This window comes from Theropithecus gelada, chromosome X (genome assembly GCF_003255815.1).
Source record: "Theropithecus gelada isolate Dixy chromosome X, Tgel_1.0, whole genome shotgun sequence".
NCBI lineage: Eukaryota > Metazoa > Chordata > Mammalia > Primates > Cercopithecidae > Theropithecus > Theropithecus gelada.
This window is the reverse complement of record NC_037689.1, coordinates 2,761,896-2,776,904: the sequence shown is the minus strand read 5'-3', so window position 1 is coordinate 2,776,904 and position 15,009 is coordinate 2,761,896. Positions and strand designations below refer to the sequence as shown.

General features: G+C 37.2%; 1 protein-coding gene across 3 annotated transcripts; it reads left to right on the top strand.

Annotated features, from left to right (window-relative positions):
* The first annotated feature begins 7,931 nt into the window (after positions 1-7,931).
* UBQLN2 (ubiquilin 2) lies at positions 7,932-12,370 on the top strand. 3 transcript variants are annotated; one of them, XM_025373237.1, is made up of 3 exons: positions 7,932-9,590; positions 9,675-9,805; positions 9,902-12,370. In XM_025373237.1, exons 1-3 carry the CDS (start codon positions 8,371-8,373, stop codon positions 10,243-10,245), a joined length of 1,695 nt encoding a protein of 564 aa, XP_025229022.1. In that variant the 5' UTR covers positions 7,932-8,370; the 3' UTR covers positions 10,246-12,370. The 3 variants fall into 3 exon arrangements, with proteins under 3 accessions (XP_025229022.1, XP_025229023.1, XP_025229021.1); XM_025373238.1 differs by having other exon boundaries at positions 7,932-9,729; positions 10,066-12,370; XM_025373236.1 differs by having other exon boundaries at positions 7,932-9,805.
* Positions 12,371-15,009: the final 2,639 nt, after the last annotated feature.

Genomic DNA, 15,009 nt, shown 5'->3' with positions numbered 1-15,009 from the left:
GTAGAAAAGGGGAAGATAAGGAGAAATTGGTTAAGGGATACAAAATTACAGGAAGACAGGAGGAATAAGATTCAGTATTCCATAGTACTGTAGGGTGATCATAGCTAACAATAATTTATTGTGTATTTTCAAATAGCTTGAAGAGAAGATTTTGAATGTTTTCAACACAAAGAACTGATACCTGTTTGAGGGGATGGATATGTTAATTACCCTGATTTGATCATTATACATGATATACAGCTATCAAAACATTACACTGCACCTCATACATATATAAAATTATGTCAATTAAAATAATAAACTAATTTAAAAACCCCAAAGAAATAAAACAACTTGTTGAAAAAAATTGTTTTGTATTATCATTATAATTATTGTTAGTACAAAATGTATCAAAAGCATAAATATATTACCAGTTTTGATAAATACAAGACATATAAGTAAGATTTAATTTCATTTGGAAGTTTTTTTCCCTATTAGTTTATTTACCTAAATATCAATGTTACTCATTGGTAGCAAGTATTTTCCTTTATATTGTTTTTATAAATATAAGCACTGAAATCATTTAATAAATAAACAAATAGATGGGAATGTAAATACTTTGTCATAATAATTCCCTCCATCTCTGATTTTCTAATATATAATATTCCAAAATCACATAATGATTCATCTTCATAAATTACTTTAATGACCTATCAGTTGACAACTCAATTAGGTTCTTCTTCATTTTTGTCTAAGGCAAAGAATTGGAAATCACAGATTTGCAAAAGGAGTTATTACCTAGTCATTAGAGTTATTCAATTTCTGAACATAGAAATCAATATATATTCCAAAGTGTCCCTTTGTTTGTTGCCCCAAGGTTTTTATACCCAGGGGCAATAGGCAATGTACTATTGTAAAATCCTGGGTATGCGAAAGAAGTATGCATTTATTTTGTAAAGTGGAGAAAAGTCAATTGCAAAAGGGGATGCCTTGACCTTGGGGGCATTTTCTAGCAGATCAGTTTTAGGAAAGAAGATATATGGGAATTGAGGCTCTACAAATTAATTCATTTTAAACTATCTTTATCTTCCTACTGTTTGAAAGAACTTTGTGTAGACAAAGTCAAGTTTAAAGACCACTGCCTTAGATAAGACTGCTACCACTTCTGTATCTATTGTAACTAATTCTAGCACAGCGTCTTTGTTTTACCCTCCACCATCTACAGACCACAAGGCTTTCCCCATAAACACTGCATTCTCCTTCTAGTTGTACCTGGGTATTTTCTATGTCTGATGAGTCTGGACTGTAACATCATAATTCAACAATAGGTGCCATCTGCAGATGCCAATCTGAAGACATCAGGCTATGTAAAAGTAAATGCCAGCCACCCTATTTATCTCATACATAAGTTTGCCTTCTGGAAACAGTCACCTTGAAGAAATTGGTTTTACAATTCAATTACCATTCAACTCTCTTTATTTCTCTCTTGCCACTAGGGATTCCCAAGTACCTTCTTCCCTTTTTGTGACTTTCTCCACTGACTCTAGAGTCTTGGGAATTCACATACAATGCATGTGGAGAAAGCACCTCCTCCCACTGCTGCCAAGTTTATTTCTGTCAATATTCTGATTTGCATCTTGGGATGCATTTTCACATAAAATGTTTTCAATGGTAACACATTACCATTTGATTATAATGTAGCTAATGTCAACTCTATAAGTTAACTAGACTTCATAGGACTGTCTTGGAAACTTAACTTCTGCTTTGGGTAATTATTTATGTATTCATATAATTGTGTCAGTCCCAGAGCATTTTTCATGGCTACAAAATCACCTATGGCTACTATTCTATTATTAGAGGGATTAGGCCTTAATGACCTCATTTCACCTTCTGACACTTCCATTTTGTCTATTATTTCTACCTTACTGGTTTGAATGAGGTTGATTGAGAGTAGAAGATATTCTACTCATTTCTACCTTCTGATAAAACATCTATTCTTCTTTTTCTGTGCCAGGTCTTCTATAATATTCATTTTTAATTATCCCTGAGCATTTTTTCTCTTACCTCTTATTTTCATTTTAATTCTCCCTCTATTGATTTTTTAAATCTCAAAGGAATTTAGTGTTTCTACATTCTTTTGAAAGGCACTCATGAAATGCAACTTATGCCACAGTTTATAACATAAAACCTGATTCTACACAGCACAGTGAGGCAGACTTTCACTGCCATCTCATATTTTCTGTATTCCCAATTTTTAACTGGAAATCACTCAAAGTCATATAATTCTGATGGTAAGAGTCATGGAAAGATTAAACTCAAGAAAAAGTATTATCTGCCATCAACATCATCATCTTCATTTGAAGAAAGTGTTTTCCACAATACAAACATATTTACAGCCCCCAAGGGTGAATATTCCATTCTTTTTTTCTGATCACCTGCTGCTTACTGAAGTTTAAATTTGTTTATTTATTTGTTTATTTATTGAGACAGAATCTCGCTGTGTTGGCCAGGCTGGTCTTGAACCCCGAGCCTCAAGCCATCTTCCTGCTTCTGCCTCCCAAAGTGCTGGGATTACAGGAATGAGCGAGCCACTATGCCCGGCCTAATATTCCACTCTTTAAGAAAGTGACCCAATTATGTTCTTGATCTTTTCCAATTCACCTCAGTGCTTCAGTGTTTCTACTCTTCAGGAGATATAGTGAAGGAGGAGAAAGCTTATTGAGCTCCTTCTTAAAAGATAAAAAATTCCAATGCTTATGGGGCAACTAAATAAGGAAATACGTGAACTGGACCTGGTGGAGACTGGCAAGTCAGAAGACAACCCTTATCTAAAGAAGGCAGCCAATATTCACCTCTAGTCAAATTATAGCCCTCAAGTGTATGAGCCCAATGTAGCCAGATCATTTAATTTTGAAAGAGAAGTTTGAAATCTGAATTTGTAGGGGAAATTTTCCAAGTTTTAGGTGTCGGCAGGCCAAAGCCAACCCAGGAATTGCCAATTTGTAATTTATGTCCTGGAGGTTAAAGTGGATATCTAACACTAGAATATCTGGGCATTCAAGATAGCCTGACTTGTACATTCTTAATAGGCAATCTAGATGAAAAAGCAAAATTATTAGAAGATTATGGGGAGCATAGGGTCAGAACAAAAATGATATGTAATTTGAACATGTATCTCCAGAACACAGTACATATCTGCCAGCTAGACTGTATCTCTGCTCTGATCTTTTCTAGGTTTTTTGTGTTGTTTTGTTGTTCGTTTCTTCATTTCATAATTTAACCTACCAGTGGTAAACTTATTTCATTTGTTTTATTTTCAGAGAGGAGTGTGTGTCAGAGCAATTATTGTCTGGCTCATGTACTTACTGCCTGTGACTACAACCCTGAAGGGTATGTGTATTAATCCCATTTTTGCTGACGAAGAAACTGAGGTTCAGTGAAATGAATGAACTACTCTGTCACAAAACCGTAAGTGACCAAGTTGAAGTTGAAATCCTGGTCTGTTTGGCTCCAGTTTAATCTCTTGCTACAATACCACAATACTGTTTCTCTAGTTCTGACTTTATTATTTGCCCCCAAATGCAAAAACAGGAGTAGGGAATAATCATGGGATTTCTCTTAGGTTCTGTAGTTACACTGCAAGAAGAAAACACATTTAGTATAATCATCTCGAGACTCCACGAGCAAGAATTACTGCCTCCAGATAAATTCCTAAAAGTAGGATTACTCGGTAAACTTGTCTGCACATTTTCTTAAACTTTTAGTGTTTATTAGCAAATTGCCGTTTAAATAAGCTGTACCTACCAAGTAACTTAATTCCCAGCAGATTATGAGTTACCTCTTTCCTGTACTACTACTACTAATGATAATAATACTTACATAGTGCATACTATGAGCAGGAAACTTGTAGGTGCTTAAAATATGTTAATTTATTTGATTATCAAAATAGTCCATCATTTTATAAATGAAGAATACTGAAGTACAGAAAAGTTAAGTTACTTGCCAAAGTCATGCAGTTTACAATCAGAGGTAATAGAACCAGGATTTGAACTTAGGCAGTCTTTATTATGTCAAAATTGGATATTATATTGGTCTTTTAAATTTTATAGACAAAAAGTATTTCACAGTTACTTTAATTTGTATTTTTTTATTTAAAGAAGATAACATATTTTTTCCTTCCTTTTCTCCCTTTCTTCCTTCTTTCCTTTTTCTTTTCATTCTGACTTTTTTTTTCTTTTGTAAGATACTAGTTAATATCCTTTGCCTATTTTTCCCTTGGAGTGTTCATTTTTTAAAAATTTGTAAGAAATGTCTGTATGTCATGGATAGATCTCATGTGTTATATATGTTGCATTTTTTTGTTTGTCTTTAACTGCTTAATTTTTATTACATTGTTGATATATAGTTTAAAATTCTTATTTAATGAAATCTATTAATTTTTCCATTCATGATTTTTCTTTGTTGTTTTCATCAGGTTACCATCATGCCTAGCTTATGTAAATATTTGCCCTAACATATTTCTGCAAATTTTATGATTTCATTTTTTAATCTAGTATTTATTTTGATATTTAACTTAAAAGTTCATTGATGGCACTCTTTCCACCTTTTCAAAACTGTTAGGGGGTTATTATTTTTCTCATTTCTGTCACTTCAGTGGGATTTGGTAAAGAGAGAGGGTAAAAAACATAAGCTTAGCAGCCACTATGAACAAAATAGCTGATTTTTAAAATAACTAGTTATTTACTTTCTTGTAACCCAGGCTGGAGTGTGGTGGCATGATGAAGGCTTACTGCAAATTTCACCTCCCAGGCTCAAGCGATCTTCCCACATCCTCCCATGTAGCTTGGATTACAGGCACTAGCCATCAAGCTCAGCTAGTTTAAAAAAACAAATTGTAGAGATGGGGTCCTGCCATGTTACCCAGGCTGTTCTTGAACCTGGACTCAAGGAATATGCCTGACTCGGCCTCCCAAAGTGTTGGGATTACAGGCATGAACCACTGCACCTGGCCTTGTTCATTTTCTTACATGTCTCTCACATACTTTAAGATCTTCTACTTCTGGAATGTATTTTGACCATATCTATCTTCCTAGAAATGTAGTCATCAGGACTGAGGTTTTTTTTTTTTTTTTTTTTGTCATTAGCCAATATTTTTACAACGCATTTCTTTTTTACTAAAAAAAAAAAAAATCCCTTTCATCTGTGACTAAATTTTATTCACACAATACTAGTTTGTATATTTTTCTTGGTGTGCTTTCTTTGTTTCAGCTAATTAATGCTGTGCTTTTCACTAATGAGGATATGTATGTTCGACTACTAAAATGTTAATTTTATTTCATTGTAACTTAAAACATTAACAGTAATATATTTTGAAGTAAAATGTCAAAAAAATCACATAATTTTTAAGGTAAAGAAAGAGAATGCGAAGAAATGTGTTTGTGGAAAGTTTCCTTAAGAGGGTGAGTATGGTTTTGCCCCTCTGATGTGTATTTTGGTGAGGGAATTGTCAGGCAAGACAATCACCAATTAATAAAGATTTGTGTATTTGACTTGATTCTTCAAATATCTTCTTAGATTTACTTAACAAATTTTATTTTTTCTGTTTGTTAATTCATTAATATTTGCTTTTATCATTCTATAGCTGTCACCCCGTTTCCCTCCTTTTATTTTCCGTTGTCTTCTTTATTCAAATGCCTACTTCACTTATTTTCAATCTTTCGTTTGATATTTTAAATCTTTGAATGTATAAATTTGACTCTGAGTTCATCCACATAGTACTTAATAAATGAAATAATATTAAACTGGAGCTTGACACAAATGCAGCTTCCAGTGCACTGCTTATTTCAGTAGGTTTGGCATGGGGCCTAGAAACATGCATTCTTAACAATGTTCTCAGATCACACGTAGAAAATTCCTAGCATTATTGTTGCTGTATATGCTCTCATTATCATTATTTTGGTAAATTTATTCTAATAAGAACATTGCACTTTGTCCCAAAATTATTCAGTTTTGTTTTAATAATCAAATGATTGGTTTTTTGTTCATACTTTGATTATTAATATCTAGCTTTATTCTATTGAAATTAAAGATTACCTATAATATTTTCATATTCTCACCACCCATGATTAACTGTTGCTGATATTTTACCATACTTGCCTTCATTTTAAAGATAAAAAGCATTTTTACATATTTAAGTTCCCTTTAATCACTAGCCTATATCCTGTTCCATTTCTTCTTCCTCATGTGTGCAAGTTTGGTATATTTCTAAAAGAATATTTCAAATATACATAAGAATGTATTAGAATGCTGTTTGGTATGTATTAGGTTGGTGCAAAAGTAATTGTGGTTTTAGCCATTACTTTCAATGGCAAAAACCATTGTATAATAGTAACAATTCATTACTTTCAATGGCAAAAACCGCAATTACTTTTGCACCACCCTAACACTAATTATTTTAGCTTTTTAGATCTATACATATTAACATATTTAAAGCTAGTCATTCTTTTACCTCTGTATTAATTATATTAAACATACTATATTATTCCATTTCTCCATCAATGGATATAACATACCTGTATATATATATTTTTCTTATCTTGAGATTTATTAAAGTATTTGTGACCTAATGAGTTTGAAATGCTGTTAAATGTTCAAATCAGTGGTTCTTTGGTGGCTGCTTGGTAGAGGGTGGGGGTGGGGGAATAATTTTTTGTGTGGTTTAACCTAGAGTTAGAAATATATAGATAAATTTGAAATTATTTCTTCTATTTTTCAAGTTCTCTTTCTCAGCATTGCTACATCTTTATTGCTCTTACTTAATCTGTAATGAAATTAGGTAAATATGTCAATGTTTGCCACTACTATTATGTGCCTGTCAATTTCTACCCATACTCTTCCCCAAAATACCTTTCTGTAGTGCATACTTACAAAAATCATCAGAAAATTCAAAATCTTATGAAAGTAGAAAATAAGAATTATTCATAATTTCAGCAAACAGTACTAACAGCCATTAACTTATTTGTGTATAGCCTTTCAGATTTTTTTACACATACGGTTTACATATACAACTAACTGTTCAAAAATTGCTTTTAAAATAAAAATACATTGTATTTTTGATATTGGAACATACATTCTTATATAGTTTTTAACTGTACAGAAATATACAAAGGCAAAATTGAAAATACTCTGTGATTTCCCTATAACTACAGTTTAGTTCATGTATACCTTTAAAGACACTCTATATTTTCTTGTATGGTAATATTATGTGCTCGACTAATCTTATGTAAACAGATATTTAATATATTTAAATAACGTTTTAAATGCTACAATGTATATACATTTTATACATAAATAGTTTTGCATCCTCATACGATTATTAGGCGAATTGTCTAGGTTAGGCATTTCTAAATAAAGGTGTAAACATTCAAAATGCTGATATATATTTTCAAATTGCCCTATGGTTGCAACAATTCACACTTCAACTAGCCTGAGAGTGCATTTTTTAGGGTCCCTGTCAACAAGAAGGTTTATCATTATTTTTTTCCCCTGCCAATATGATAAGCCAAAAGTAGAATTTTATTGTTTTAACTTGAATTTTTTTTGATTGCTAGTGAAATTAATCATCTTTTTTAAAATGTCTATTGGCCATTTGCACTCCTTTTGTAAAATGCATGCTCCTGCTCTGTCTTCTTCCCTTCCCCCATTGGGGGTGTTCCTCTTTCTTTTTGCTTTGTCAGAGTTCTTTATTATTCATTTTTCGTCTTATATGTGGGATCGGTTCGATTCAGGCTTTCACCCTTTTACTGCCTTACAGATTGCTAATATACATTCTCCATTAGTCTTTTAATGTGGTTTACAGAAGCTGACTCTCTACCGCCTCCTTCTCTCCGTCCCACCCTCTCTGCCTCGCCTGCTCTGTACTGTTCTGTTCTGTTCTCTCTCTCTCCCTTTGTTTCGCTCTCTCCCTTTTTTTCTTTTCAGTGCAGAAGTTTTTAATTTTGACCGAGCCAAATCTATCAATCTAGGCCTGGCGCCGCGTCAGCAGAGGGGGCGGGGAGGCGAGCGCCGAACTGGGGGAGGGGAAGGGGCGGGGAGCAGCAGGCGGAGCGGCTGCCAGAGTTGCTGGGAGTGCGCGCGGTCGGATCACAAGGCGGCGGAGGAGGAGGCCCAGAGACCGGAGCGCGGAGACCTCAGCTCGCGGCCTACGCCCAGGCCTTTCTCCACCGGAGGACCAGGGAACCGCAGTCTTCATCAGAGAGGTACCGTGCTCCGCGCTCCCCGCCCGACCCGGCCCAGCCCGCTGCGGCGGCGCCTCCTTCCTTCCTCCTTCCCTCGCTCTCTCTCTTTCGCCCGCCCGCGCCTTCCCTGCCCGCCTGCGTCACCGCGGCCGCCATGGCTGAGAATGGCGAGAGCAGCGGCCCCCCGCGCCCCTCCCGCGGCCCTGCTGCGGCCCAAGGCTCGGCTGCTGCCCAGGCTGAGCCTAAAATCATCAAAGTCACTGTGAAGACTCCCAAAGAGAAAGAGGAGTTCGCGGTGCCCGAGAACAGCTCGGTTCAGCAGTTTAAGGAAGCGATTTCGAAACGCTTCAAATCCCAAACCGATCAGCTCGTGCTGATTTTTGCCGGAAAAATCTTAAAAGATCAAGATACCTTGATCCAGCATGGCATCCATGATGGGCTGACTGTTCACCTTGTCATCAAAAGCCAGAACCGACCTCAGGGCCAGTCCACGCAGCCTAGCAATGCCGCGGGAACTAACGCTACCTCGGCGTCGACTCCCAGGAGTAACTCCACACCTATTTCCACAAATAGCAACCCGTTTGGGTTGGGGAGCCTGGGAGGACTTGCAGGCCTTAGCAGCCTGGGCTTGAGCTCTACCAACTTCTCTGAGCTCCAGAGCCAGATGCAGCAGCAGCTCATGGCCAGCCCTGAGATGATGATCCAGATCATGGAAAATCCCTTTGTTCAGAGCATGCTTTCGAATCCCGATCTGATGAGGCAGCTCATTATGGCTAATCCACAGATGCAGCAATTGATTCAGAGAAACCCAGAAATCAGTCACCTGCTCAACAACCCAGATATAATGAGGCAGACACTCGAAATTGCCAGGAATCCAGCCATGATGCAAGAGATGATGAGAAATCAAGACCTGGCTCTTAGCAATCTAGAAAGCATCCCAGGTGGCTATAATGCTTTACGGCGCATGTACACTGACATTCAAGAGCCGATGCTGAATGCCGCACAAGAGCAGTTTGGGGGTAATCCATTTGCCTCCGTGGGGAGTAGTTCCTCCTCTGGGGAAGGTACGCAGCCTTCCCGCACAGAAAATCGCGATCCACTACCCAATCCATGGGCACCACCGCCAGCTACCCAGAGTTCTGCAACTACCAGCACGACCACGAGCACTGGTAGTGGTTCTGGCAATAGTTCCAGCAATGCTACTGGGAACACCGTTGCTGCCGCTAATTATGTCGCCAGCATCTTTAGTACCCCAGGCATGCAGAGCCTGCTGCAACAGATAACTGAAAACCCCCAGCTGATTCAGAATATGCTGTCGGCGCCCTACATGAGAAGCATGATGCAGTCGCTGAGCCAGAATCCAGATTTGGCTGCACAGATGATGCTGAATAGCCCGCTGTTTACTGCAAATCCTCAGCTGCAGGAGCAGATGCGGCCACAGCTCCCAGCCTTCCTGCAGCAGATGCAGAATCCAGACACACTGTCAGCCATGTCAAACCCAAGAGCAATGCAGGCTTTAATGCAGATCCAGCAGGGGCTACAGACATTAGCCACTGAAGCACCTGGCCTGATTCCAAGCTTCACTCCAGGTGTGGGGGTGGGGGTGCTGGGAACCGCTATAGGCCCTGTAGGCCCAGTCACCCCCCTAGGCCCCATAGGCCCTATAGTCCCTTTTACCCCCATAGGCCCCATTGGGCCCATAGGACCCACTGGCCCTGCAGGCCCCCCTGGCTCCACCGGCTCTGGTGGCCCCACTGGGCCTACTGTGTCCAGCGCTGCACCCAGTGAAACCACGAGTCCTACATCAGAATCTGGACCCAACCAGCAGTTCATTCAGCAAATGGTGCAGGCTCTGGCTGGAGCAAATGCTCCACAGCTGCCGAATCCAGAAGTCAGATTTCAGCAACAACTGGAACAGCTCAACGCAATGGGGTTCTTAAACCGTGAAGCAAACTTGCAGGCCCTAATAGCAACAGGAGGCGACATCAATGCAGCCATTGAAAGGCTGCTGGGCTCCCAGCCATCGTAATCACATTTCTGTACCTGGAAAAAAAAATGTATCTTATTTTTGATAATGGCTCTTAAATCTTTAAACACACACACAAAATCGTTCTTTACTTTCATTTTGATTCTTTTAAATCTGTCTAGTTATCAGTCTAATATGATGCATTTTAAGATGGAGTCCCTTTCTCCTACTTCCCTCACTCCCTTTCTCCTTTGCTTATTTTTCTTTCCTTCCCTTCGTCTTGTCTCCCCCCTTCCTCCCTCTTTGTTTCCTTCCTTCCTTATTTCCTTTAGTTTCCTTCCTTATCCGATTTGAATGGTGGGAATCAATGCTGTTTCACTCAAAAGTGTTGCATGCAAACACTTCTCTTTATTCTGCATTTATTGTGATTTTTGGAAACAAGTATCAACCTTCACAGTTGGGTGAACAAGTGTTGTCCTACAGATTCCAATTTATTTGCATTTTTAAACATTAGCCTATGATAGTAATTTAATGTAGAATGAAGATATTAAAAACAGAAGCAAATTATTTGAAGCTCTCTAATTTGTGGTACGATATTGCTTATTGTGACTTTGGCATGTATTTTTGCTAGCAAAATGCTGTAAGATTTATACCATTCATTGATCGTTTTTGCTATATTTGTATACAGTACAGTAAGCACAGTTGGCACTGTACATCTAAAAATATTACAGTAGAATCTGAGTGTAATATGTGTAACCAAAATGAGAAAGAATACAAGAAATGTTTCTGGAGCTAGGTATGTCTCACAGTTTTGTAGAATCTTACAGCATCTTTGATAAACTTCTCAGTGAAAATGTTGGCTAGGCAAGTTCAGTTAAAATATAGTAGAAATGTTTATCCTGGTATCTCTAAGTATACATTTAATTGTACAGAAAATTTACAGTGTAACATTGTGTCAACATTTGCAGATTGACTGTATATGACCTTAATCTTTGTGCAGCCCGAAGGATCAGTGTAGTAATGCCAGGAAAGTGCTTTTTACCTAAGACTTCCTTTTCAACTTCTCCCATAAAGAGACCCTAATATGCATTTTGATTTGTAATTGGAAATGTAACTTTCACTGAAAGTGTCATGTGATGTTTGCATTACTTTTAACTGCTATGTATAAAGGAAAGTGTATCTTTTGACTTCATCAGTTATTTCTCTTGTGCACAGAGAAAAATGCATTAAAAATGACTAAAAAAAAATAAAAAATTAAAAAATGGATACATCTTTTTCTTTTTGCCTTTTGGCCCTAGGATCGTGTTTAGGAGGGTTATCCCACCCCAAGATTATATAAATCTTATCTTGTATTTCTCTAACTTATATGGTTTCATTAAGAAAATGTTTTGTCCTGTCTGGAATTATCTTGATGTATGGATTTAGGTATTCTAACTTTTTTGCCCCAAAGGTTAGCCAGTTGTTAACATATTTATCTTTTCCCCCAACATATGAAATGTCATACATGTATATACTTTATTCTGTGTTTGGATTCCCTTTAGTTCCATTGAACATTGTGGCACCAGTACACCAGCCTGTAGATGAGTTAGAAATGGGACTTTGTATCTGTTAATGTGAGACCTCCTCTTGATCTTTTTTATTTTTTACAATTTTCTGATGATTCTGACATGTTTATTTTACCAGATGAATTTTACGGTTAATAGATTCTTCCCCAAAAAATATATTTAATTTGGTTGGGATTCTCTTAAATTTATATGACTATGAGGACTACAGAATTGCATTGCTTTCCAGAAACATATGTTGCCTTGTTTCTAAAAAACTTTATATATCCTTCAAGAGAGTTTTATTTAAATCCTATATAATTTGTAATAAATATGTTCCTAGGTAATACAGACATACAGGGAACACGTTGATACTGCTTATTGGAGCTTTTAATATGTTACCTATGTGGTCATTTTTGCTATATCGGAGAAGAATTTATTTGCATAGATTATTTTAAATTGGCAATTTATTGAAATCTATTAATTTTAGAGATATTCATTTGATCCTTTTGAGTTTTTCCAGGTGAGAAATCCTATCCATGATGTTATAATTATATGTTTTACTTTTCAAAATTTATAACATAGTTTCTGACTGCATGGGTTAAACATTTTCATAACAGTGCTAAATAATAAAGGTGGCAGTGGCATTTTTGTCTTGTTTCTCATTTTAGCCAGAATGTGTTTGCTACAGCAATTCCAAATTGTGTTTTGTGAAAAAAAATATTCTTCTGGGACACAGGTAAATACGTTTGCAAAATGCTGTATACTTTAATCTCTCTTGGAGACTCATTGTGCAATAACTGTTGGCTAGTATTTTTTTTTTAATGAGTAGCTTCTTCAATTAAAAAAAAAACTATTTAACTTTGTGTAACTCAGCATTTTCCGAACTTATTTAAGCACAGAACCACCTTTTTTTGTTTTCTTTTAAACACACCTAATAACATTTGGCCTGTCGGTGTTCCTCAGAACACCAACTTAGGAAATGGTGATTTATTATTTCATTACCATATCATGCCAAGTATTTGACATAATCACAAAGTCTGTCATAATGAATTCAGTAATTTTAATGACAGATGATTTTATATGGAAGTGAATACTAAAATTGTAGGCATAGAAAATAACAAGAAATCAATCATCAATGCATAGTAGAAACTGGATATTGGCTGAGGCCTGGCTCAGACAGTTTAGCAGATCAGTTTCTTTCAAACACTCAAGGAACAGAGAATTATTTAATTAGCTTTGCCAAATGTTTATTTTTAAGTGTATTTTGTTTTCTCTTGGAAAAGATCTAGGTCTTTAATTTATTAAGTCTACCATTATTTTGCTTCTGAGTTTATTAATTTTTGCTTATAACTTCATTTATTTCGCCCTTTTAAAAATTCTTCCTCCATCTCTTAAATGATGTAATTTCCTCCTATTATGTTGCAGGATCTTTTTAAAGGCTCTGTTTTTGTTTTGGGTTTTCTTCATCTACTATTGATCCAAGATTTATCCATTTATTCATCATTGAATCAAGAAGGGTATATCCTAACCTGCTATCCCTCCCCCTCCAACAAGAGTGGAACAATTTTTTTGTATCCATGCACTGTTTACTGGGTTGTCACCCCATCCAACAAGAGTGGATCAGTTTTTTTATATCCATTCCCTGTTTACTGGGTTGTCACCCCCTCCCAATGGCTCTGTGATCCAGCAAGATGTGGTAGTAGGGAGGGAGCTAGTGCCGGGGCAAACCCAGCAGGATGACTTCACCCTCAAGACAGCTTTCCTCATTTGCTTTTGGCCTCTGTTTCAGGTACGTGATATCATATATACTTTCACTACTTGTGTGGGAGGGGAGGGGCAGGAGGGAGCAGATAAACAACTTGGAAACAAAACCTGTTGGTTCATTAAAGGGGACTCTTGCATCAAGTTGAGATCACCATGCTAGTTGAGAAACTATGATCAGGAGACACTTGTATTTGGGTGTGGACAAGCTTGCCCTCTGAGAGAGGACAGCCTGCTCCATTTTATATTGATCTGCAGTGTCAAAATAGGACCAAATGGACTAATTCCTATTAGGGTCTAGCCTAGTGATCAGGGTTGGGATGTCAGGAAAGCAATTTGGCCTGTGTCTCATAATTCAAAAAGGGATTCAAATTCAGACTTTTGACATTATCCTAAATGAATTGATAACTCTAGCCACAAAGCCAGACTGACCTGATGGAAAATGTTCGTCATACAGCTTAATTTAGTATGTGTAAAAAAATTAAATTATTTGGCAATTTTGATATTCCTAATTTAGTAGTATTTTATTTAAAAAATATACCGAGGCCAGGTGCAGGGGCTCACGCCTGTAATCTCAGTACTTTGGGATTCCAAGGTGGGCAGATCACTTGAGGTCAGGAGTTTGAGACCAGCCTGGCCAACGTGGTGAAACCCCATCTCTACTAAAAATACAAAAAAATTAACCGGGCATGGTGTTGCACACCTGTAATTCCAGCTACTCGGAAGGCTGAGGCACGATAATTACTTGCACCCACGAGGCGGAGATCGCAGTGAGCTGAGATCACACCATTGCACTCCAGCCTGGGTGACAGAATGAGACAATGTCTCATAGAATTAAGGACCTATTCTCATGCCACCATTTTCCCAGAATTCTGTTAGAAGACTTAGGGGAAAAGCAGTTTTCTATAAATAGAAAGGAGAAGCATGATTCAGCAGATACCAGACTGAAGCCACCTCAAAAAGCAGGCTTCATCAGGTAGTGCACATGCTTGCATAGGCTTTACACACTTTGACCATGGGTAAAAACCCTTGGCAAAAGCTGCTGTAAACCAACAAATTCAAAAGTTTGGGTAATGTCATTTTAAAAAGGAGTTGTTTGTCCCAGCATTCAAGGACAACATTTATTTGTCCAGTGGGTATGAATTGAGGCATATAGCTCCAGCTGTATTGAGGTATCTGAGCACAGATTTGAGCTCCCTAAAACAGCACTTTTGGAATCCATATTTAGGACTTCTTGGCCACATGTGTAAATTAGCAAACTTAAGATAATTTCAAGAAGGATTCTGTAATTCATTATTAAAAGCATGGTTGATGAGCTTGAAAGAAAGAAGAGAGATGATTACTGTGCCCTAGCATGTATTTCACAAGATTGTCAAACTAAATTTTGTTAGGTTAGAATAACAATAATAGCTACCATATTCATTGCTACATTCAATATCGTAGAAGCCCTATAAGATAGCACTATGACAAGCTTCCCCAGCTTACAGATAAGGAAATAAGCTGAATGAGACTTAAGTAACTT